This window comes from Taudactylus pleione, unplaced genomic scaffold (assembly GCF_031769625.1).
Source record: "Taudactylus pleione unplaced genomic scaffold, aTauple2 ptg000079l, whole genome shotgun sequence".
In the NCBI taxonomy this organism is placed as follows: Eukaryota; Metazoa; Chordata; class Amphibia; order Anura; family Myobatrachidae; genus Taudactylus; species Taudactylus pleione.
Window position 1 is genome coordinate 1,955,802 of NW_028284481.1, and position 26,365 is coordinate 1,982,166.

At 46.5% G+C, this 26,365-nt stretch overlaps 1 protein-coding gene across 3 annotated transcripts in view; it reads left to right on the forward strand.

Moving 5' to 3' along the window:
- The window catches only part of SPDYA (speedy/RINGO cell cycle regulator family member A), a 74,242-nt gene that overhangs the window by 13,173 nt on the left and 34,704 nt on the right, over positions 1–26,365 (forward strand). For all 3 annotated transcript variants that reach the window (XR_015877734.1, XM_088467961.1, XM_088467960.1), the window contains exons 3-4: positions 3,790–3,848; positions 15,145–15,230. Coding sequence is in view for 2 of the 3 variants with exons in the window: in XM_088467961.1 (XP_088324087.1) it covers positions 3,790–3,848; positions 15,145–15,230 (145 nt within the window). In the remaining variant the exon portion in view is untranslated. The remainder of the gene's footprint in view (positions 1–3,789; positions 3,849–15,144; positions 15,231–26,365) is intronic.

Sequence of the window (26,365 nt, forward strand, 5' to 3'; positions counted from 1 at the left end):
TGCTGTTGGCCAGCTCCCCACAGACTCTTCACCACCATCTACAGGTAACCATTGCTTTTCTTCAAATGCACGGTTGGCTGATCAACTGGAAAAAAATCTTCCCTAACACGCTCTCAAAGTATGGTACATTTGGGAGCCCTCCTGGACCTTCGTATTCAGAGAATCTTCCTAACGGCGGACAAGATTTCAGTAATCCAGCAAAGACTATGCAGACTGCTCCAGAATCGCTGAGTGTCAATTCACTCTGCGATGCAGGCCTTGGGATCAATGGAGTCCACCTTCGACATGGTCCCTCCCCAGGTGGAATGGGCTATCTCATCTGCTCAAATCCCAGATGATGAGCCTCCCCCCAGAGGTTCGCCTGTCCCTAGTGTGGTGGCTACAGACTTCCCATTTGAATAAGGGTCATCCCTTTTGGATCCCGGACTGGGCTCTCCTCACCACGGATGCAAGCCTCCGAGGGTGGGGCGCAGTAATCGGCCAGCACTCCTTCCAGGGCCGATGGTCCCCAGTCGAGGCAGTGTTACCAATCAACATCCTGGAACTTCGAGCCATCTACAGAGCTCTCACTCTGGCTCAGAATATTCTGAAAAACAGGCCAGTACAAGTACAGTCCGACAACGCCATGGCTGTGGCCTACCTCAATCACTAAGGGGGCACTCAAAGTCAGTCAGCAATGGCAGACGTGTCCCGCATTCTCGCATGGGCCGAACGCAATCTCCCAGCCATCTCCGCAGTGTTCATCCCTGGATTCTCAATTGGGGTTTCCTCAGCCGTCACGATGTGCATTCAGGAGAATGGTCTCTACATCCAGAAGTCTTTCAGCTTCTTGTGGACAAATTGGGTTTTCCGAAAGTGGATCTTATGGCCTCTTCCCATTTAAGGAGCCAGAGCACAGGACCCCGACGTGACTTTCATAGACGCATTGTCGGTGAAATGGAACTTCCATTTGGCATATCTCTTCCCTCCAATATTCCTCGAGTGCTTTGAGAATTCAGACAAACATCATTATTACTCCGATCTCCAAAGGCCTGTTGTCTCAGGGTCCATGTCTACATCCGGACTTAGCCCATCTGTCTTTAACGGCTTGGCTCTTGAGACATCACTCCTAACGGCTAAGGGTTTCTCCATCTCTGTGGTCCAGACCATACTCAGAGCACGTAAACCGACCTCAAACAGTATTTACCACAGAATATAGCATACATATTTGCAATGGTGTGCTCCAAAAAACTATGACCTGCAAGTCTTTAACGTTTCTCGAATTCTTGCCTTTCTTCAGGCTGGACTGAATCTAGGCCTCCGTCTAGCATTTCTGAAAGTGCAGGTCTATCTGGTTTCAGCGCAGAATTGCTACTATACCGATTGTTCACACCTTCATGCAAGGTGTTCTACATATACAACCTCCCTTTGCCCATCCTGTAGCTCCATGGAATTTGTCAGGGGTTCTCCAAGTACTTCATTAACCTCCATTCGAACCCCTGGAATCAGTGGATGTCAAATGGCTCACTGCGAAGACTCTGTTTCTTCTGGCTATAGCATCTGCCCGTAGGGTATTGGATTTAGGGGCGCTTTCCTGTCGCTCCCCCTTTTTAATATTTCATCAGGACAGGGCTGTTCTTCGTACATGCCCAGGTTGCCTCCCAAGGTGGTTTCTCGCTTCCACCTGAATGAGGAAATTGTGGTTCCGGTATTTAATTCACCAGACCTCTCGACAGGTGAGGATATCATTGGATGTGGTCCATGTTCTGAAGATCTACCTGGACCGCACTACTTTCATCAGGAAATTGGACTCCCTCTTTGTCCTATATGGATTCCACAAGAAGTGATGGCCAGCTAACAAACAGACTCTGGCCAGATGGATTCGCATGACTATATCACAGGCTTATACGCAGACCAGCTTCAGTATCTGCTCATTCTACTCGCTCTGTGAGTCCCTCGTGGGCAGCCCGGCGCGTCGCCTCAGCTGAACAGCTATGCAAGGCGGCCACCTTGTCTTCTGTCCACACCTTTGTTAGGCTTTAGGCCTTTGATACATTTGCCTCTCAGGATGCTTCCTTCGGGAGTAGGTTTCTCCTATCAGCTCAGGAGCGTTCCCACCCTGGAACAACTGCTTTGCGACATCCCCAATGTCTCCCTATGGAGCCCTATGGACCCTGAAGAAGAAAAGGAGAGTTATGGTAAAACTTACCTTGGTTAACTCTCTTTCTTCGAAGTCCATAGGATCCACAGGGCACATGCCTTGATGCTCCTAGCTTCGATGGTTTTCTTCTCCTGGTCATTTGTTTCCTTCTCTCTGTGAGAGTGTGATTTCTCAGTGTACCAGTCTTCCTTCGCTACTATCCTTCTCCTGCCTTGGGCTTGTTAACAAAACTGAAGTGCCCTCAGGCTGTGAGTGGGGTATAGTGGAAAGGACCGGAGCATCCTGGGATTGAAAAGCTTTGCTGTTGGTGTCTGGTCCTCCAGGGCCCACCTATACCCATTGTCTCCCTCTGGACCCTATGGACTTCGAAGAAAGAGAGTTAACCATAACTCTCCTTTTTTTCCTCCACTTGGCCTACTTGAAAAAGTGTTTGAAGTTGGAAGTAGGTCTAGGGAACATTACACATGTAATTGGTACACCAGGTTGTAGAATTTTTGTACCCTAAACTGCGTTCCTGCTGAGACTATGGTTTTGGTACCTTATCGCACAATGGTGTAGACTTGTTTGAAGCTTTCATACCTCTGCAGGCATGGAAATGTGCTACTTTTTAGTTGTTTCATGCCAGACAGCTGTCTATATACTAAGGGGTCTGTTCATTAAGCTGTACAGGCCCGTTATACATGCGTAAACACCCACTGCCACAACTTGTTTTGAGATTGCTGATGTATAGTCCCCTTTAGTCATACTTGCAGAGGGGGCAGCCAAGTTGGCTCAGCAAGGGTCATGGCGTGGCTAAGGGGGCTATTCGGGGAGTGCGCAAGGGGAGTGGAATAGGGGCGGTGTGGGGTGGGCAGCGAGACTGGGTGTCATCGTAGCCCTGCCTCTCTGCTATACATTGCTGTCATTACCAGCATTGTAAAGCTGGGGGCGAGACTGCGATGACATGATTCAATGCAAATCGGCTGCCTGGACTGCTCACTTTATTCGGTAAGTGGGCGGTGCTTTGAGAACTCTGGTATGATGACCAGCCCTTGCTCTCAGCCCCCTACCTCTGATTCAACTACATTCCCTGGCTATCTCTCCCCTGCATCTTTGTGTTCTTGCTTTTTGAGTGAGATGTATTATAGAGGCACGCATCGCCTTTTTACCGAGACGGCGACACACCTGTTTTGGAAAACAAAGGCTGTCGCCCTCACCTCTCAAAAATAGCATCAGTCTGTCAATCACTGACAGTCTGCTGCCAAACTGCGTGTGGGAACGCAGACCCGTTCTGCACATGCACAGATTTTCAATAATCAGGAATCTGCATGGGACTGTTTAACTGCGTCTTCTGCTGAATCAGGCTCTATAGGGGAGATTTAATAATGCTTGGAGGGAGATAAAATTGGAGATCAATAGCACCAACCAATCAGCGCCTATCAAGCACAGCCTGTAAATTAACGGGTAGGAGCTAATTGGTTGGTGCTATTTATCTCCAATTTGATCTCTCGCCAAGCTTTATTAAGTCTCCCCCTATGTTCTTTAAATGTATGATTCGGCTTTTCACTAATGATAGGTAGTATTTTAGTTCTGCATCAAATATACTAAACATTTAATTTAATCTTGATGTTGTATTGAAAAAATGTAGTCAAATGTTTATTCTGTTGCAGATGATGATTTAATTCAAGATTTCTTGTGGATGGATTGTTGTTGTAAAACAGCGGATAAGGTAAAATCATATTACTAAGATTCCTTCGATATATTTTTATTGAATCTGAAGCAAAGCAAAGTAATAAAACAAACATTGGGCCTGATTCTTTACAGATCGCTATTGTGATTGCCACTTCGTAATCGCACACAGATCCACTGTGAAAATATGCTAATGTTTGCAATCGCAATGGCGTCACAGCCTAACATAAGGACACCCGCATCCCCTTACACACAAACGTAATACTTGGCAAAATAGCGAAACCATCGGTAACATCGAGTACCATCGGTCCTTCACGCAGAATTACAGCAGTCTCTGACCTTACTTGCACTCAGCGTATGCCATTGTAATGGCTAATTTATGCACGCCCATACAACAGCATTCAAACGCACTGACACCTACGTTTTCCCGACCACCACCCCCAAACGGACACTTCCTGTCAATCACTCTACGATAGGTCTGCGTAGTCACTGCGATCGCAGTCCAATCACAGTGAGACCTTCGCACATGCGCATTGCGATGCATGCACAGAACGCAATAATCGCCCGACTGAGTGCATAATCTCAGCTGCGATCCTTGCTGAATCGAGCCCATTGTACAATGCCAAGAAGTATATATTACAAGTAGAAATCTAGTGTGAAAATGTTACAAAAAGTAGCAGATACTGTACAAATATCAAAATTATGGTAAACAAAACACTGATAATTCAACAAATAAAGTTTATAAAATAGGTGACAATACTTAGGAAGTAAAATGAAAAGGAAATGCCGGTGCTGTGAAGAATATGGGGCCCCCAATAAAGGTACAGGAAGATCATTATCTATGAATTGCAGTGTATACCATGAGGTAGACAGAAAACACTGGACAAAAGTTTGTGCATTAATTAGAATACTGTCGCAAGATTTAGTTAAGGGGTAGACGGTGGCACCTTGTATACAGCATCTATTCAGAAGCACACCAATCCAGGGCTTGATACCAATATCCGCAGATAGTTTTATTGGGAAGCAGTCGGGAAGCTGACGGACGGAATCCCGACCGTCGGCTTCCTGACTGTCTAATCCCGGCAAGGGGTTAAATGACAGGCGTCGAAATCCCGACGCCTGTCATTTTACCTACGCCGGGAGCCCGACACCCGGCTTACCGATTGAAAGTAAGCCCGGCGCCGAGCGTGGACAGCCCCGCTTAGGTTTAGGGTTCCCGGGGGGGGACTTAGGGTTAGGCACCCTCCCCCCCCCGGGAGTTTAGGATTAGGCTAGGGAAAGTTAGGGTTAGGCACCCCCGGAGGGTGGTTAGGGTTAGGCATCCCCCCCCCCCCCCCCGGGGGACTTAGGTTTAGGCGGCGGGGAAGGGGGGGTTGGGTTTAGGCACTTAGAGGGGAGATTAGGGTTAGGCACTTGGAGGGGAGGTTAGGGTTAGGCACTTGGAGGGGAGGTAAGGGTTAGGCACCCCTAAGGGAGGGTTAGGGGGTAGAATAGGGTAGGAAATACTTACCTTGGGATGATCAGGATTTTCACTGCTGCCGGGATGCCGCTGTTGGGATTTGTAGTCAATCATACTGAATCCAGTTTTATTTATGAGTACACATCAAACAAAACCAAAAACCTGGGACATATATATATCTCCCCTTGACAACCTTTCCAGTGGTTTTGTCACACATCCCCCCACCTGTTTCGACCTGTAGGGCAGAATTCTTGTAGCCCCCAAATAAGAAACACGGGACAAAGCATCCGCATTGCCCAGTTGGCTTTCGGGCCTTTGTTCTACTGAGAATTTAAAATTCTGCAATGCAAAGAACCATCTTGTTATTCTCGCATTGCTCTCTTTATTCACAGATATACAGATTTCATGATCTGTATATTATACCAACCTGAATTTTCTTCCCTAAAGGTAGTATCTGAGTGTTTCTACTGCCCACTAATTTGCCAACGCTTCTTTTTCAATCGTGGTTTCTATCATGTATGTTCAGTTTTCTACTTAAATAGATAAGTGGATGTTGTTCAACCTCTTTGTTCTGAGACAGAACAGCACCTATTCCTACATCTGATGCCTGTTAGCACCACAAATACATTTTCTCCTTCATCCACTAGGGGACACTGGAGCATAGACAATGGGGTACAGACGGTGGTAGATTAGATCCTGGCACTTTAGATAATTTAGAAGTGTGACTGGCTCCTCTCCCTCTATGCCCCATCAGCCCCAGTTTTAGAAATGTGCCCGTGAGAGCCGATAGCACATTAGGCTGTCTCCAGCCTTTTCATATATTTTTTTTAAACAAGCATTGAGGACAAGCAGACTGCTTGCTGTGGCATTCTGCCTGCTACGGGGGAGCCGCCAGGAAGGGCACGGTCACGGCTATTGCAGCCTATGTCCGGTGACCCTGAGGAGGGGGCTCACAGATGGTGTCATCGGACCCTGCGAGGACCCGCCACAGCTGACACCGGATGCTATGTACAGTGCATCCGGAAAGTATTCACAACGTTTCACTTTTTCCACATTTTGTTATGTTACAGCCTTATTCCAAAATGGAATAAATTCATCCTAAAATTCTACACACAATACCCCATAATGACAATGTGTAAAAAGAGATTTTTGCAAATGTAATAAAAATAAAAAAAAACTAAGAAATCACATGTACATAAGTGTTCACAACCTTTGCTCAATACTTTGTTGATGCACCTTTGGCAGCAATTACAGCCTGAAGTCTTTTTGAATATAATGCCACAAGCTTGGCACACCTATCTATGGGCAGTTTCACCCATTCCTCTTTGCAGCACCTCTCAAGCTCCATCAGGTTGGATGGGAAGCGTCGGTGCACAGCCATTTTCAGATCTCTCCAGAGATGTTCAATCGGATTCAAGTCTGGGCTCTGGCTGGCTATTCAAGGATATTCACAGAGTTGTCCTGAAGCCACTCCTTTGATAGCTTGGCTGTGTGCTTAGGGTCGTTGTCCTGCTGAAAGATGAACTGTCGCCCCAGTCTGAGGTCAAGAGCGCTCTGGAGCAGGTTTTCATCCAGGATGTCTCTGTGCATTGCTGCATTCATCTTTCCCTCTATCCTAACTAGTCTCCCAGTTCCTGCCGCTGAAAAACATCCCCACAGAATGATGCTGCCACCACCATGCTTCACTGTAGGGATGGTATTGGCCTGGTGATGAGCAGTGCTTGGTTTCCTCCATACATAATGCCTGGCATTCACGCCAAAGAGTTCAATCTTTGTCTGTCATGGTCTGAGAGTCCTTGAGGTGCATTTTGGCAAACTCCATGCGGGCTGCCATGTGCGTTTTACTAAGGAGTGGCTTCCGTCTGGCCACTCTACCATACAGGCTTGATTGGTGGATTGCTGCAGAGATGGTTGTCCTTCTGGAAGGTTCTCCTCTCTCCACAGAGGAATGATGTAGCTCTGACAGAGTGCCCATAGGGTTCTTGGTCACCTCCCTGACTAGGGCCCTTCGTTCAGTTTAGAGGGCCTGGTGGTTCCGAACTTCTGATGGAGGCCACTGTGCTCATTGGGACCTTCAAAGCAGCAGATTTTTTTTCTGTACCGTTCCCAAGATTTGTGCCTTGAGACAATCCTGTCTCGGAGGTCTACAGACAATTCCTTGGACTTCATGCTTGGTTTGTGCTCTGACATGCACTGTCAAGTGTGGGACCTTATATAGACAGGTGTATGCCTTTCAAAATCATGTCCAATCAACTGAATTTACCACAGGTGGACTCCAATTAAGCTGTAGGAACATCTCAAGGATGATTAGTGGAAACAGGATGCACCTGAGCTCAATTTTGAGCTTCAGGGCAAAGGCCGTGAATACTTATGTACATGTGATTTCTTAGTGGTTTTTTTAATAAAATTTGCAAAAATCTAAAAAAAAAACACCATTTTAAACGTTGTCATTATGGGGTATTGGGGTAGATGTATGATAGCGGCACTTAACGTCCCGCTATAACACTTCCCGCTTCGCCTCTTTACCGAGGCAAAGCAGGAAGCACTACCGATGAGATGTAAGAACAACTCATCGGCCGGAGAGGGGGAGCGTTAACTCCCCCCTCCGGCGCTACCCGCTAGCGACAGCAGCGCATCAGCCTAATGCTGAGGCACTGTGTCTGTCCCGGCCGACTCCATTGAGCATGCGCGGGATATCGCAAGTATCGTGAGATCCCTGCGTGGAGCCCTGGAGCCGCCAGCAGCCCCTAGCAGGGACATCGCTGTCCCTGCTGTGGGGATAGGCTAGCGCCAGGCTGTAGCTGTCGATAACGACAGCTACAGCTGGCCGAATGGTCATGCGGTATGACCGTTCATACATGGCCCTGTCGCTCGGCGCTGCTATCTTGTAGATAGCAGCGCTGATAATGACAGGGTCGCATATCGCCCCTGTCATTTACCGCCCAGACCCCCGATCATACATCGGGGAGAAGCGGTATCAGCGCACATAACGTGCGCTGATACCGCTTCCGGGCTTCGTACATCTACCCCAATGTGTGTAGAATTTTTAGGACAATAATTTATTCCATTTTGGAATAAGGCTGGAACATAACAAAATGTGGAAAAAGTGAAGCGTTGTGAATACTTTCCGGATGCACTGTATGTACTAAGAACATGTGTACCAAGAACCTCACTTATACTCCATGTTAATTGTAGAGTTTATCAGAATTATTTTGACTATCATTGTTTTTAGTACCTAGAAGTGTGCTTAAAATAAACAGAAAACATTACATATCAGAAACAGTGTAACACTCTGCATAGATGCACCAATAGTAAAAATCTTGCGCTGTTCCCTATGAGAAAAAATGGATAGATTGACTGTAATAATTCAGGAGTTGATGATTCAACATAGAAAGAATCCCTTAGAAAAATATAGACAGTAAATGCTTGTTTGCTAAGTTTAAAAACACAAGTGTATCTCTCCTTATTAGAGGAATGACCGTGAATCCCCAGTGATGTTGCGACCGCTCAAATAGAATCAGTCCTGGGTATATATCAAAGTCCCGGGAGGTAGGTGAAACTAAGCCGTCTGTCCTGAACGATGTTACAGCTAGGAGTAGGCTGCCAGGTGGATGTCAGCCGAAGTAAATGCCGCTGCCGCTAGTCCTGCGTGAAGCCACAGCAATGTGATGCAGATGGTTGCCCAGCCGCCGAGCCTCAGCTGTTTGAAAGTGGCTGTAGCAAGAGGCCCCAGACGGAAATGAGATTCGTGCACCGTGCTCTGCGCACCCACAGTTTTTTTTTTAAAAAAAACCTCTGTTATTGAGGAGAAACGCGTCAAGGTTCACAGGTTTCCCTATTGAACTGCCTACCTTCTCTGGATTACCAGCTTACCACTAGTCTACCTTCTGCTGTTGCTGCTGGGGGCCTCTTTTCCAGGATACGGAACAAACTGGAGTGTGGGAGCACGGTGCACAGATCTCATTGCCGTCTGTGTCCTCTTGCTACAGCCACTTTCAAACAGCTGAGGCTCGGCATCTGGGCTGCACGCCCCCTGTAACCATCTGCATCACATTGCTGTGGCTTCACGCAGGGCTAGCAGCCGCGGCATTTACTTCGGCTGACATCCACCTAGCAGCCTACTCCTAGCTGTCTGCTAACATCGTTCAGGACAGACGGCTTAGTTTAACCTACCTCCTGCGACTTTGATCTATACCCAGGACTGATTCTATTTGAGTGGTGAGTGACCACAACATCACTGGGGATTCACGGTCATTCCTCTAATAAGGAGAGAGACACTAGTTATTGGTGCATCTGTGCAGAGTGTTACACTGTTTCTGATATGTAATGGTTTATGTTGATTTTAAGAACTGCAGTTCTACTAGTAAGATTCACTGTTGCTATTGTGATAATAAATCAATTTCTAGCTAATACTGTTGGACTGTTATATATGTTCCAGTGATTTCAGGCGCAGACACATATTTATATTTTCTTTTTGGGGTATTTAGGCAGGAATCCCCTTGTGTCAGCTGCCAGCGATTCACTGATGATCTCTGTTTGAATTTAGCACTCCACTATTTCTTTTTCTACCTAGAAGTGTGCGCCTGCATTCTATGTCCCTTGCATTGTACTACAAGTCTCAGCATGGCAGCACCTCTTATTAAGTCTAAAATTAGGGTGTGTAGTCCAAGCCCCTTCCCCCTTTCCACACCCTCTGTTGTGCCTGTTCCAAGTGCTCTCTCACTATCAGCACCACTGCAGCTATTCTTTCCTGCATCTGAAAAAACATGCTCAATAACGGTCTTATAAGGCCTGGGTTGTCCCTCCCATGTCTCTTTTGCAATGTCCAATAATTCCCTTGAGTGTTTCCCATAAAGCAAATAAAAAGGCGAGAACCCCGTGCAAGATTTTGGATCTTCTTTAATGGCCAGCAATAAATATGGTAATAAATAGACCCAATCTTTATCCACCACTTTATTTAGCATAATCTTTAGAGTTTTGTAAAACCTCTGCACTAAACCATCAGTCTGAGGGTGATATATGGAGGTCCTTAGATGAGTAACCTTAAACAGGTGACACAACTCTTTCATGATTCTTGACATAAATGGGGTACCCTCATCAGTTAGGATTTCCTTAGGTATTCCCACTCTGCTAAAGACATGCACTAGTTCCCTAGCAACTGTCTTTGTGGACGTATTGCGCAATTGTATGGCTTATGGGTATTTGGTAGCGTAGTCCATTACTACTAAAATATATTGAAGGCCCCGGGCAGACGTTATTAGATGTCCAAATAAATCCATAGCTATACTGTCACCTCAGTAATGGGTAATGGGACAAGCAGACTTCAAAAATGTGGCCTTGGAGCATGGTACTGACACTCAGGGCAGGGTGCACAGTAGTCAGATACATCTCTATGGACCCCTAGCCAGTAAAAAACACTGTAAAATTCTCTCTAAAGTTTTTCCTACCCCTAGATGTCCTGCAGTTATGTGACCATGAGCCAGGTCTATCACTGTTCTATATGTCTTATGAACTATCAATTGTTCCACAATATCGTCTACTTTCTACGACACTTAGGGCTCAATCCAATTCAGCGCGATGCTGAATAGCTCCGGGAGGGAACTCCTGGAGCTATTTCATTCAGTGCGCTGTTTGGTCCGACTAAAGGATTTCTTAACACACCTTCTCGCGAGGCTGTTTTCCGACTTAGCACGGCGCTAACAGCCTCACGGCCGGCACTTTAGTTTGAGAATGTCGGCACTCGTGACTAAACACCAAGGTTGTCGCAAAAAACTGCATTCTCCGACGTAACTGGCAACTAACGGACTAAACAGCACGCTGAATTGAATCGAGCCCTTTGTACAACAAATCTTGACGTACTGCCCTGTGACGGTATGACAACCTACTATCAGGCTGTACTGGCTTTCCAACAACCACTTTTACATTTTCTCCGGCCTTTACCAGAGTTGGGTCTTTAAACTGTTGTGAGGCAAAGATCGCTTTTCTCACTTACAGATGCGTCAACTTGTTCAACAACATTTCCTACTTCAGTAGTGGGTACATCATTCCGCGTTACACTGCCGCTCTCGTCATTCTCTGACTCCCCAGTCATGCTTGTAAAAGGGAACACTTCAGGCTAGGGAAATGCTCCCTCTGCCACTGTATCAGTAACATTATCAACATTTTAACAATGTTGACATTGTGACGTCGACATTATGAAAGTTGACTTTGTAAATGTCAATATTTTGACTACATCCCGTTAAAAGAATACGATTTTTACTAACCTGTCTTCACCAGTGTATACCAGTAGCGCCCAGCTACTAAAGGGTATTGTCACCAGGAGTCTGGACATAATGTGAACATAACTACTAATCAGTTTTAGCTTAGATTCCTCAGTAGGTGAACATACGGTAGGCTTCAGAGTCTGTATGTTCTCTATAGTTTTCTTTTGTCACAGTATTTGTGGAGAGGGGCTTCTCTCCCTCCTATTCTTGGTGGCATAACTAGAGACAGTAGAATTGTCTGAGAGGTGCATGCATCTCCTTCTGGAGTATGGGGCACACTTAGAAATGTGGGAACAAGCCTCTTCATGCCCTACAGGTAACAATGTGTTACTAATGGTGGGAGATATTCTTGTTCCCGTCTCCCCCAATGGCACAGCTGCTTTCCGCTTTGTGTGGGCCCCATGGGCAGCAAGGGTTTTCCAGCACATATTTCTGAGATCTAGAAGCCCGTTAATAGGTTGTAGTCAGTCACACAGTTAAGTGCCATCTATAAAGTGCCACAAGGTGTGCCTCTCTGTAAGGCCTCTCCCAGCTGACTACCTGTCAACCTTGATGATTCTACTATCAGAAAAAGACTGGCAATGGTCGGCTTTCATGGAAGGGTAACCATTTTACTCCAAAAAGACTGTTAATGAAAAGCTTGTGTTTGCAAAATTGCATCTGACGGAAACACAAGATCTCTCAAACTATGGGCCTGATTCAGAGCCGCTCGCTATTTGCGAGCGCACGCTCTGAATCAGGGCAGGGAGTATTTATTTATTTATTTTCCTGTCCACTCGCTAAGCTGTGGGTGCCCACCCACAGCTAGTGTGAGCGGGCAGGAGATGGTCGCGATCATGGCGACCATCGGCATTGCGCGGAAACCCTAAGGTAGGGTCTCAGCACTCGCAATGCCGAGTGGACTTCCAGCTCTTATAAAGCCGGAAGTCCACTACTGACATCACGAGTGATGTCAGTAGGGACGCCCACAAACGGCAGGCGTTCCTTCTTGAACGCCTCCGTTTGTTCAGCCACCCCCCTACCCGCCTACAAAACAGTAGCGAGCTGCCAATCAACTTCGACAGCCGCCCCGTTTTGCTGTGAACTCCGGAGTGAGTGAAGGTCTCACTCGCTGCGGGGCTCGCGCACGCTGCACTTGCGCACTGGGCCACCATCGACCCGCTTGCTAGCGGGTCTGAATCAGGCCCTATGTCCTCTGGACAGATGACCTCAAATTGCGGTTGTTTGATCTAAAGCCAGGCATACCGAAAACCAAACACAGTACGCGTGTCCTCATACATGTAGCGCGTTAAACAGCCCTTCTAGTCCCGCCATTCCATGGTGGGACTCAGTAACGCCAAGCGTCTTTTCATGCAACTTTTTTCCTTCAAATGTGTCTTATTCGATGCATATTGGTAGCACACGCATCTTCTGCTGATTAAAATGATATGCAGCATGCCTATACTCTGTGAGCGACTGCGGCTGTATCTGCATGCGAATGCTACGTTACACAGAACACAGGCATGCGGCATATCTTTTTAATCAACAGAAGCTGCTTGTGCTAAATATTCACACCGCTGTGACCAGAGCGCTCGCTCTGAATCAGGGCCCTCCTCCATTAAAATGGAGCGTCCTCCTGGACGCTCGTATAGCTGTGGGTCACCACCCACAGCATATACGAGCGTCCAACAAGATGGTCGCGATGGTCTTGACCATCGTGACCATCGGACTTGCGAGTGAAACCCTGTGGTCGGGTTTCTCAACCACAAGCCCTGGAGTGATTTTGGCTCTATCACCCTATTATACAGGTGGAGGGGACATGATTTGGGACTCAGTCTGAGAATTCACCATGTATTCCTCTCCACACCAGAATACTGTATAGGAAAACATGCCATGGGCAAAATTTACTAAGCGGCGGGTTCTAACCCCGGCGGTTTGGTGGCGGGTTCTATTCTGTTCTAAACCCCGGGGGTTTGGTGGCGCCTTTGCAGCTGTTTCTAAATGACATCCGTGTTCTACTCTATTCTAAAATGTGTTTTGTTTTTGCTATCTGCAGTTTTACTAAGGCCAAAACCGCTGCAAAACTGCAGTCAAAACACATTTTATAATAGAATAGAATAGAACAGGGCTGTCATTTAGAAACTGCTGCAAAACCGCCACCAAACCCCTGGGGTTTAGAACAGAATAGAACCCGCCGTCAAACTGCCACCAAACTGCTGGGGTTTAGAACCCGCCGCTTAGTACATTTTGCCCCATATGTTCAACAATTGAAGCTGGTCTGAAATCGGATTATTCTACAAGACAATTATTGTAAGCACACCAGAAGATACACAACTGAATGTCTGAGTAAGACAATAATAAAGGTTTTGGAAAGTCAAAATCCAGACCTCAACCCCAATGAGTTTGTGAATCTTAGGAGAGCTGTCCATTAGTAAATTCCCTAAAACAACAATGAACTAAAACAGTGTCGTAAGGTGGAGTGGGATAAAACTCCTAGAATATGATAGAAGAGAAAACATTTTTGTTATTGATACTAAAGACATTTGTACCAACTATTAAATCATAGGTTGTAGTTACTTTTTCACATATGGCTTCTTCATGTTGTTTTATTTTCGTTGAATAAATAATGATAAATACAATTTGTTAGGTGTTATTTATCGCATGAGATTTTACTTATTAATTGTAGGATTTGGCAAGGACTAGATGATGAGGAATTATGTCTTGATATGTAAAACACAATTAGATAAGATGTGAGATGGGTCATGTAGGGGTAAACCCAGAAACACTGTCTGACGGTCATCGCAAGTTGGGGGGGGGGTGGATGCAGACAGGCTTGTTTGATTGGCTCCCGTACATACAGGAGATATGTGCATCTTAAATTAACCCCCCCTGTAATTAATATTGCTCAACATACCATACCCAGGACTCAAACTCTCAACCTCATATACCACAGTCAGACACCTAACACATTGAGCTATTTTCTCCTGCATAGATAGCCTGGTAATTCTAGCTTTAAGAAGCTAAATCTAATTGTTAATTTAAACAAATTTAAGTAGCTAAGCAGAACTATGTAGTGTCTGGCTGCAGGGGATTGGATGTGCGGCTGCTCACTATATAGATCTACTGTAATTGTTTAAACTGACACTTACAACTAGTTTCATATACAGTAGTTAGAATTACAAGGCTTCCTACGTAGGAGCAAATAGTTCATGTGTTAAGTGTCTGATTGTGGTGTATGAGGTTTGGGTGTTCAAGTCCCCTGTGTGGTATGCTGAGGAATATGTGTTTTAATTAGAGGGGGATTTAACAAAAAGTTTTTATTCATAAGGTGCACACAAATTATGCTATTACTGATTGCTCACAAGTAAAGTGTATGAATATGGTATAGGAGGTTTGGTGTTCAAATCCCTTCCTGAAATGTTGTAAAAGTAAGTGTAGGTATATTTTGAAAAGTTATTTTACGCAGAAGTTCTATCTAATTACAGAATATACAATATATATTTTCTGTAATTACTGCATTTTATCCAGGTAAAGAGGAATGCATATCTGCTTTGATCTTCTTTATTACATCTAAGCAATGAAGTATTATACTTTATCAGATTAAGTTTTAATGAATACATTTTTATTTTGTACAGTATCTATTAGCGATGACCTTCGTTTATTTCAAGAGAGCAGGATTCAGTATGAATGAGTACACCAGAGCTAATTTCTTTTTTGCTTTGTGAGTATTACTTATTAATGAAAGTGTTACAATTATTTTTATTGTAGATCTAATGTGAAGTAACTTTGCACCTTGGCAGGTGGGGAGATATGTAATGAGAGATTTAGATATGGGAGGGACGTGTCCAAACTCAATTCTAAATTGAAGTGTCACATAAAAATTCCCAGTATTTGTGGGCTACATGAAAAGCAGCCAGCGTTTACCTTTCAAGCAAACATAATACATGTATTTCCCCCCCCTTGTGTCTATAAAGTCAGGAATCTACAGTGACACTAGGGCCTGATTCTTAGGTGCACACAATATGGATGTCGGACACACAGGAGCGAATTGTGGATACTGGGCCTGATTCAAACCGGACGCTCTTTCAGAGCGCACGCTCTGAATCAGTGCCCGCCTATTGTATTTTTAGAGCGGCCTCCTGGCTGCTCGCATAGCTGTGGGTGACCACCCACAGCTATAGCGAGCGGCCAGGAAGATGGTCGCGATGGTCAAGACCATCGCGACCATCGGGCTTGCGACGAGACCCTTGTGGTAGGGTCTCGTTGCCGCAAGCCCTGGAGTGCTTTTGGCTCAACATCGACAGCACGCCCCCTTTGTTGCGAGACCCAGAGTGACGGGTTGCCCATCGCTATCAGGGTCTCGCGCATGCGCACAACGGAGCCGCCTCTGTCGTGCGCATGCGCACTGGGCCAACATCGACCTGCTTGCGAGCGCTCAGCGCTCGTGAGCAGGTCTGAATCAGGCCCACTGTGCATGTGACAGAGCCACACTGCGCATATGCGGTGATGGGTTTGAGATGGCGTTCGCAATGAGGATTTTATTTGCAAAGTGAGGGACAGGTAGTCAGCGTATTGTCTACAAAAATGCAGGCATGTGAGGACCATATTCTGGGCGTGCCCTAATAAGCCTCCGCGAATTCGTACGCAGCTGCAGAAATCCCAGCGTCTAAGGTGAGATTCTGAGACCGCAAAGGGTTGCTCAGATGCTCCATGTGCGACCAATATTTAGTCCTTCGTATGTAAGCAGCAGGATACGAGATGCCGTAGACGGGCTTCTCTGCGCACAAGATGGCGGCTGAGTCATTAGAATATTTTGGCAGAGACGCTGTGTACGGATTTGCAGTTGTGACGGGATTTGCAAGCTCTAAATAGGTGTCAAAGTTGGAGGTATGGTATTGTACAAGGAGACTGAAGACATAGGAGCTGATGCTGAATTTGGGTCAGGATCACAGATATTATTATTATTGTTTATTTATATGGCGCCACAAGTGTTCCGCAGCGCCTTACAAAGTACGATATAAAATCTATTGCCGCATGCACATGCAAAGTTACAAGAATGGCAAGATATGTGTAGGTCTACACCAGTTTCATACAGATGTGTTCACATACATCTAGCCTCCTTGCGCATTAAACAGCCCTTCTAGTCACACCATACTGTGGCGCGACTCGGTACCACCGAGCATCTTTTCGTGTGACCTTTTACCTTCAAATGCACCTTTTTCACAAAGTGATTCAAATATGACACACAAGCTGCTTCTGCTGATTAAAATGATATGCGGCATTCCTATATTCTGCGTGCGACTGCGGCTGTATCTGCATGCAAAATGCTACGTTACAGTGTCACAACCGCTGACACTGTAATGTAGTATTTCGCATGCAGATACACCCAGAGTCGCACACAGAATATAGACACAGCCGCTGATACTGTAATGTAGTATTTTGCATGCAGATACACCCAGAGCCGCACACAGAATATAGGCACAGCTGCTGACACTGTAATGTAGTATATCATGTGTACATACACTCACACACAGAATATAGGCACAGCTGCTGACACTGTAATGTAGTATTTCGCTTGCAGACACTGTAATGTAGTATTTCGCTTGCAGATACACCGAGAGTCGCACACAGAATTTAGGCACAGCCGCTGACACTGTAATGTAGTATTTCGCATACAGATACACCCAGAGTCGCACACAGAATATAGACACAGCTGCTGACACTGTAATGTAGTATTTCGCATGCAGATACACCCAGAGCCGCACACAGAATATAGGCACAGCTGCTGACACTGTAATGTAGTATTTCGCTTGCAGATACACCCAGAGTCGCACACAGAATCTAGGCACAGCCGCTGACACTGTAATGTAGTATTTCGCATACAGATACACCCAGAGTCGCACACAGAATATAGACACAGCTGCTGACACTATAATGTAGTATATCGCGTGCAGATACACTCACACACAGAATATAGACACAGCCGCTGACACTGTAATGTAGTATTTCGCGTGTAGGTACACCCAGAGTAACACACAGAATATAGGCACAGCCGCTGATACTGTAATGTAGTATTTCGAATACAGATACACCCAGAGTCACACACAGAATATAGACACAGCTGCTGACACTATAATGTAGTATATCGCGTGCAGATACACTCACACACAGAATATAGACACAGCCGCTGACACTGTAATGTAGTATTTCGCGTGCAGGTACACCCAGAGTAACACACAGAATATAGGCACAGCTGCTGACACTATAATGTAGTATATCATGTGTACATACACTCACACACAGAATATAGACACAGCCGCTGACACTGTAATGTAGTATATCGCATGCAGATACACCCAGAGTCGCACACAGAATATAGACACAGCTGCTGACACTATAATGTAGTATATCGCATGCACATACACTCACACACAGATTATAGACACAGCCGCTGACACTGTAATGTAGTATATCACATGCACATACACCCGGAGTCGCACACAGAATATAGACACAGCCGCTGACACTATAATGTAGTATATCGCGAGCACATATACTCACACACAGAACATAGACACAGCCGCTGATACTGTAATGTAGTATATTGCGTGCAGATACACCCAGAGTCGCACACAGAATATAGACACAGCTACTGACACTGTAATGTAGTATATCGCGTGCAGATACACCCAGAGTCGCACACAGAATATAGACACAGCCACTGACACTATAAGGTAGTATATCGCTTGCAGATACACCCAGATTCGCACACAGAATATAGACACAGCCGCTGACACTGTAATGTAGTATTTCTACTTCAGGGTCCATAGGGGTCCACAGGGTTGACCTTGGGGTATAGGTTGGGAACCAAATCCGGGCACCACGCAGTTAAAGCTTTTAGCTCCCAGGATGCATTTGGGTCCACTCTCCCTATAACCCCACCCCCAAGCCAGAGGCACCTTAGTTTTAAGTTGGTGCCCGGCCGGAGTCGGGTCACCGTTAGTGCAGTGGGGAGCTGATTAACAGCCCCTAAGCTTTATTTTTTTCTATGGACAAAGATTTTATTTTTACTTTGGACTCTTCAGAGCGGCAGCGTCGGACTGTCCATAGGACGTCTAAGCTGCCGCTCCGTCACCCCGCTGGCGCTGAGACGCCAGTACAGATCTGGGGATCTCAGCGGGACCCCAGAGTCTGTACTAGCCGGACTCTGCGGGCAGTATATGAATTCCCCCTGGTGCCACAATAGTCTTTCATTCCCCTTGCAGGGATTACCACAGCCACCCTGGGTGGATGTCGTTTTTCTACGAAACGCAAATTGGCGTGGTTGACGCCCTGTGGTTACTTCCCAGTTGGCTCTGTCGTGTACTGGATACTGTTTTGGGCGCTTTCCCTCTTACACGGGGGGAAGCCTATTTCAGGTTTTATTATCCCTGCTTTAGGGCTGGTAGCAGGTCCATTCTGGTTAGAGTGGATGTTGACCTGCACCTGTATCATACACCCTCGGGTGGATCGCGTGGCGGGACTCTGGCTGTTGCCAGATACGAGGTATTACAACAGTGTTTGGCCTCCTGTCCCAATTCCCTGAGGGTCATCACGAGCCCCTCCTGGGGTGGATGGGCGTGTTACAGACGTTACTACGCCTCCCATTCCTGGTCGGATTCTTCGGATCCGTAGGTGGTAACTCTGCCTGAAATCAGTATACTCGCTTTCAGGGGTTGTTACCCATCCTACCATGGTTATAGCATGATTGGTTAATACTATTGCATACTGAGCTGATGCATTTGTAATGTTTTTTCCTCTCCAACACGTCTGGGGTTCAAATGTATTTGGTCGCTCACGTAATATATGCAGTTGTCATAGGTGGAAATGCCTATATTGGATACCAGTCTCCTAACTTTCAGAGTTCCGGCTGCGACTGTATCCTCAGTCATACCCTATGGCTGCGCTCTGGGAATGCAGAGGTGCAAATATCATCTATAGGATAGATCTTGTTTGGTCCTGACCTTGACAAGATTGTAGTTACATTGGCAGAATTACTAACGACAAGTTTACCGCCTTCAGCTATGCCCACTACAAGGCCTCAGACTAAGTCTGTTAAGTCTTTTTGTCCTCTGGGTCAGCCTAAAGGTCTGTTTCTTCATAGACCTTCGGCCTCTACAAGGGCCGACATGTCCAGTAACGAGCAGGCCTGGACTGCCAGCCGATCCTGCTTCGGAACCTACAGATATATCTTCAGCCTGATGAGACAGGCCTCCCACTGGGAGATAGCGATTTTCTCAGTTAGACTGGTACTAGTGTCAAGTTGCTGCGGCTACGTGGGTAGGAGGGTACGCCCTCTCTTTGCTCAGACGGCCTCTTTACATGTGATGGTACGCGGGCCCTTATTCAGACCCGAACAGGGCCTTACAAATCCAGAAAGCTATACAGTTGTTGCGGTAAGCGGAGCTAATTAGGCCATCCCCACTTTCTCAGCAAGGGACTGGTTGTTCTGCTTTCTTTCTGGTGCTGTGGCTGAATGGTCCTCTTTGGCCTATTCTCTGTCTCAATTCCCTGAACCAGTTCCTAAAGCTACCTGGGCTCAGGAGGCCATCCCTATGCTCCATCATACTATGTTTGGAACCTGGGGACTTTATGGTATCACTGGATATACAGGACGCATGCCTACGGGTACTTACAGAGACCTTTCCTCAGCATGGACTGAGGTTTGCTGTATCACAGCAACACTTACAATTTTTCGGGCTCTGTCTGTTGGGACTGTCCTCAGCCCCACAGGGGTTTACCAGCGTTTTGGATTTTCTGACAGTTCTCCTGTTCCGTATATCCCAATGCTCCTGTACCTGGACGGCCTCCTGCTCTTAGCAGGATCACCGGGGTACTTTACAGCCAGGTCAGGATGACCGTGGCTTCTTCAGGGTGCAGATGTTTAATCAACGGGGAATAAGTCCTCCCTGCATCCCTCTCTGGGTATTCTTCATCTAGGAGCCCTGCTGGATTCTCAGAATCTGAGAATTCTTCTGGCGTAAGACGGAGTCTCCACTCTTCCATTAGGAGTACATGGATGTCTACGCAGTCGACATATGTCTTTACACTCTGGGATGCATGGTCAAATATTCAGTGTCTGCCTTTGGAGGGGTGGAATGGGCTCAGTTCCATTCCAGGCCTTTCCATAATTGGCTTATCTCCAGATGGAACAAGTTTTTTTCTGTCGGATCACTGTTCCAACGATGTGCTCTCTCCGGAGGTAAGTCGGTCCCTTTCCGGGTGGCTATGGCCATCTCGTCCAGGGTATTCTTTGCTATGGACAGTGTCTGGTTCGCATCCATTTCAGTGCAGTTGGACGTCTGTCGATTCCACCCTGTCAATTAACTTGTTGGAACTTTAGCCTGTCTTGGGCCTTCACTCTGGCATAACTCTTGTTTCCCGGTGAACCTGAAAAGATTCAGTCCGACAGGGTCAGGACAGTGGCTTCCTTTTTAGCAACACTGTTCGTTGGGTGGCAATGACAGGTATGTCACACATTCGGACATAGTCCGAGGGTCTCCTCCCGACCATCTCGGCAGCGTTCATTTCAGGAGCTCTCCATTGGGAAGCGGTAGTCCTCAGCCGTCACGATGTGCATCCCGGGGACTAGTCTCTTTCCCAAGAGAGGTTTCATCACCTGGTGAGCAGGGGGGGGCCCCTGAGGTGACCCTCATGTCTTTCTAACTTTATCACACTATGGTGTTACAGTCCAGCTCTCGGGATTCTGAAGCAACTTTCAGTGACTCTTTGTCGGTGAACTGGTCCTTCCACTTTGCGTACCTGTGTTCTCCGGTCTCCCTTCTTCCTCGAGGGAAGTGTTTCAATCGAGATGGAGATGCTTTCCTGCTGGTGGCTCCTGATTGCCCCAGATGTCATGGGTACTTGGATTTTCAGAGTCTCTCCATCGATACTCCATTCCTGATGCTTCACTGCCCGGACCTGTTGTCTCAGGGTCCTTGGTTTTGCCTTGGACCTGGGTCGTTTGTCTTTGACTGCGTCCCTACAGTGGTCTTATGGCTTCCCTGGCTTTGTCATCGATGGAATGATTAGAGCATATAGATCAGCTTTTGCTGGGACCTACCACAAACTGTTATTATGGCTGTGGCAGCCATAATTCTTATGGTATTGTACCTGTTGATACGATCCTCCGGTGTCCAGGATCTCCAGATATTCTGGCATTCCTTCTGGCTGGCTTGGGTTTCTCCCTCGGCCTGGCCTTCCTGACAGTGCGGATCTCTACACTGTCAGTATGGTTAAAATATGGAATTGCTCCACTCTGGTATCCAGTTCATCCTTTGGAGTGTTTTCTGGATTATGCCTCCATTTGTCCTCCCTAGGGACTCCTTGGGAGTTAGTAGTGGTTTTTCATTACCTCCGGGGACAGTCAATGGAACCGCTGGTTGTGATAGCCATTACATGGTCTATTGTTTAGGCTCTCTCTTTCAGGGTGGTTCTATCAACCAGGAGAGTGTCTGAATTGGGAGCGTTCTCATGTGGCTCCCTCTTCTGGAGGGCATCATGTCAGGGTGTGAGTTGCTCTCGCCCTGTGTTTCTTCTTAAAGTGGTTTTTAGGTTCCATATTCTTCTGGAACTTATGGTATGGCCATTCAGTCCCCAGTCCACTCGGTTGGTGTGGCCTCATTGACTGTGGTCCGGCCTCTTTGGATTTATGTGATCCGTTCAAGTTCCTTACTCCTTATTGGTGGTCTGCGGTTTCTGATTTTCACAGGAAGGGATGGCCGGCCTATAATCAAATGTCAGCTGGATGGCCTCGTATGTCTTCCTCAGGGGCCTACCCATGGGTAGGCCTTTCTGTCGTTGAGGCTTGTTTTTTCTCGGGCCATGTAACCCTCGTGGGCGGCTCGCTGTGGCGCCTCGGCTGTTTTGCCTTACTAGGTGACCACGTGGTCTTCTGTCCACACCTTTTTAAGGTTCTAGGCATTGGTTTCCTTGGCCTCTCAGGATGCTTCCTTTTTGGCGACGGATTCTCCTCTCAGCACAGGAGCGTCCCCACCCTTGGTTGAACTGCTTTGGGACATCCCCAAGGTCAACCCTGTGGGCCCCGTATGGACCGTGAAGTAGAAAACAAGAGAGATGGTAAGAACTTACCTTTGTTATCTCTATTTCTACGAAGTCCATAGGGTCCACAGGGCGCCTGCCCTGATGCACCTGGCTTCATATGGGCTGTGTGGCTGGTCACCGGTTTTCCGTCTCCCATTTCTGTGAGTATGGTTATTGAGTGCTCCAGTTTTCTCTCTCTTTTTCTCTTCTCCTCCGGCCTTTGGCTACTTACAAACTAAGGTGCCTCTGGCTTGGGGGGGGTTATATGGAGAGTGGACCCAAGTGCATCCTGGGAGCTAAAAGCTTTAACTGCGTGGTGCCCGGATTTGGTTCCCAACCTATACCCCAAGGTCAACCCTGTGGACCCTATGGACTTCGTAGAAACAGAGATAACAAAGGTAAGTTCTTACCATATCTCTTGTTATCGCGTGCACATACACTCACACACAGAATATAGACACAGCCACTAACACTGTAATGTAGTATTTCGCTGCAGATACACCCAGAGTCGCACACAGAATATAGACACAGCCGCTGACACTGTAATGTAGTATATCGCGTGCAGATACACCCAGAGTCACACACAGAATATAGACACAGCCACTGACACTATAATGTAGTATATCACGTGCACATACACTCACACACAGAATATAGACACAGCCACTGACACTGTAATGTAGTATTTTGCATGCAGATACACCCAGAGTCGCACGCAGAATATAGACACAGCTGCTGACACTGTAATGTAGTATATCACGTGCAGATACATCCAGAGTAACACACAGAATATAGGCACAGCCACTGACACTATAATGTAGTATATCTTGTGTGTATACACTCACACACAGAATATAGACACAGCCGCTGACACTGTAATGTAGTATATCGCATGCAGATACACCCAGAGTCGCACACAGAATATAGACACAGCCGCTGACACTGTAATGTAGTATATCGCATGCAGATACACCCAGAGTCACACACAGACACTGTAATGTAGTATATCACGTGCAGATACACCCAGAGTAACACACAGAATATAGGCACAGCTGCTGACACTATAATGTAGTATATCATGTGCACATACACTCACACACAGAATATAGACACAGCCACTGATACTGTAATGTAGTATATCATGTGCACATACACTCACACACAGAATATAGACACAGCCGCTGACACTGTAATGTAGTATATCGCGTGCAGGTACACCCAGAGTCGCACACAGAATATAGGCACAGCTGCTGACACTATAATGTAGTATATCATGTGCACATACACTCACACACAGAATATAGACACAGCCGCTGACACTGTAATGTAGTATATCGCGTGCAGGTACACCCAGAGTAACACACAGAATATAGGCACAGCTGCTGACACTATAATGTAGTATATCATGTGCACATACACTCACACACAAAATATAGACACAGCCACTGATACTGTAATGTAGTATATCATGTGCACATACACTCACACACAGAATATAGACACAGCCGCTGACACTATAATGTAGTATATCGCGTGCACATACACTCACACACAGAATATAGACACAGCCGCTGACACTGTAATGTAGTATATCGCGTGCAGGTACACCCAGAGTCGCACACAGAATATAGACACAGCCGCTGACACTGTAATGTAGTATATCGCGTGCAGGTACACCCAGAGTCGCACACAGAATATAGACACAGCCGCTGACACTATAATGTAGTATATCGCATGCACATACACTCACACACAGAATATAGACACAGCCACTGACACTATAATGTAGTATATCGCGTGCAGATACACCCAGAGTCGCACACAGAATATAGACACAGCCACTGACACTATAATGTAGTATATCGCGTGCAGATACACCCAGAGTCGCATACAGAATATAGACACAGCCACTGACACTATAATGTAGTATATCGCGTGCAGATACACCCAGAGTCGCACACAGAATATAGGCACAGCCACTGACACTATAATGTAGTATATCGCGTGCAGATACACCCAGAGTCGCACACAGAATATAGGCACAGCCACTGACACTATAATGTAGTATATCGCGTGCAGATACACCCAGAGTCACACACAAAATATAGGCACAGCCACTGACACTATAATGTAGTATATCGCGTGCAGATACACCCAGAGTCGCACACAGAATATAGACACAGCCACTGACACTATAATGTAGTATATCGCGTGCAGATACACCCAGAGTCACACACAGAATATAGACACAGCCGCTGACACTGTAATGTAGTATATCGCGTGCAGGTACACCCGATGTTGCACACAGAATATGACCTATTTCACACTTGCCGGTTTTTCCTGGCCGGCAAAAAATCAGGCAGAAGTTGGACGTTTTTTTCAGGCACTCAGTGCCTTTCATATGCTGCGGCTTTGAGCCGTTTTTACTGTTTTGGGGTTTTTTTTTACTACATATTCTGGGCATGTGCAGCAGCTGCTGTACCAGCCGGCTGGTGTATGTGAAAGGAAACATTATTTCCTATACATCACTGGCCTGCAGGGACGGCACAGGCACAGCGCGGCAGCTGCCCTTCTCAGCGGATATTCCCAGCTGTAACACGGCGATCGTGCCGTGCCTGCGCTGTGTGAAAGGACCCACCCGCTTCCATCTACCACTAAATTTCACACCCGGCAAAAAAACGCCCAGATTTTTGCCGGCCGGTGAAAACCGGCAGGTGTGAAATAGCCCTATAGGCATTCTTCTTGTGAATAATATGAAAAAAAATATTCTACACTCACAAAACCATTTAATACAGACACAAGCAATGCAAAGTTACCCTATCAACTTCAGTGGTGAATCCGCAGAGGCATTTAGCTCAGGTTGCCAACTATCCCAGTCATCACCATGTAGTTCCACCTGCTTTTAGGCACCTGCAATCGACACAGCTTTGATAGGTGTATATGCGCCTCTTGATGGTAAAACATTTGACATAAGCCATAAACCATCAATGATTATGAATTATCGATGGTCGATGGCCATCCCTAGAGTCACCGCGGGGAGGGAAGCATTCGCTCGCCGAGCCTAGATAGCCCACCAGAGTGAGTGACAGGAGAAGCCGTTTCTGGGTGGTAACGGGCTGGCCACTAGAAACGAGGGAGTGGAGGTGCGAGCGCAGGCGTGCCTGACTGAAATAACGCCGTTTTAGAGGCTTGTATAATTAACAGGCAGCGTCATAGTACACGTCACCTGGTTGTATTTCACACTGAAGCGATCGCAGTGCTTGAGGTAGGGTATAGTCTACCTCAAGCACTGTGTACGCTTCCGATGGTATCCGATGTAACGATGGTTGCATACACTTCCTGGAGATGGCGTGCGCTAGTGGGCGTCTTAAGACGGGCTGGTGGGCGTCTGCATACACAAAGCGATCGCACGGCAAGAGATAGTGGGCGGGCTTATTCCTTGCCGTGCGTTCGCCTGCCATGCCGTCACTTAACCGAATTTGCTTACGCAGGGAATGAGCGAACGCATCTAGCGACCGGTTCTGAATTGAGCTGTATACTGTATGCCTAGTCTTTTTTATTTGTGTTATGTAATCAGGTAATAATAAAAAAAATAGCTGCAGTACAAGCTGGTAATATGGCAGTTTGTTCAGTGAACTGTACATCACACCCATACATCATTCACTGTATGTAGGCATGTTTATATTCATTACTTGCCTATATTCATTAATTGTCTCGTTACCATTTAGTTGGATGATCTGCAAAGTCTTGCAGTGTATGGCCAACATTAGTACA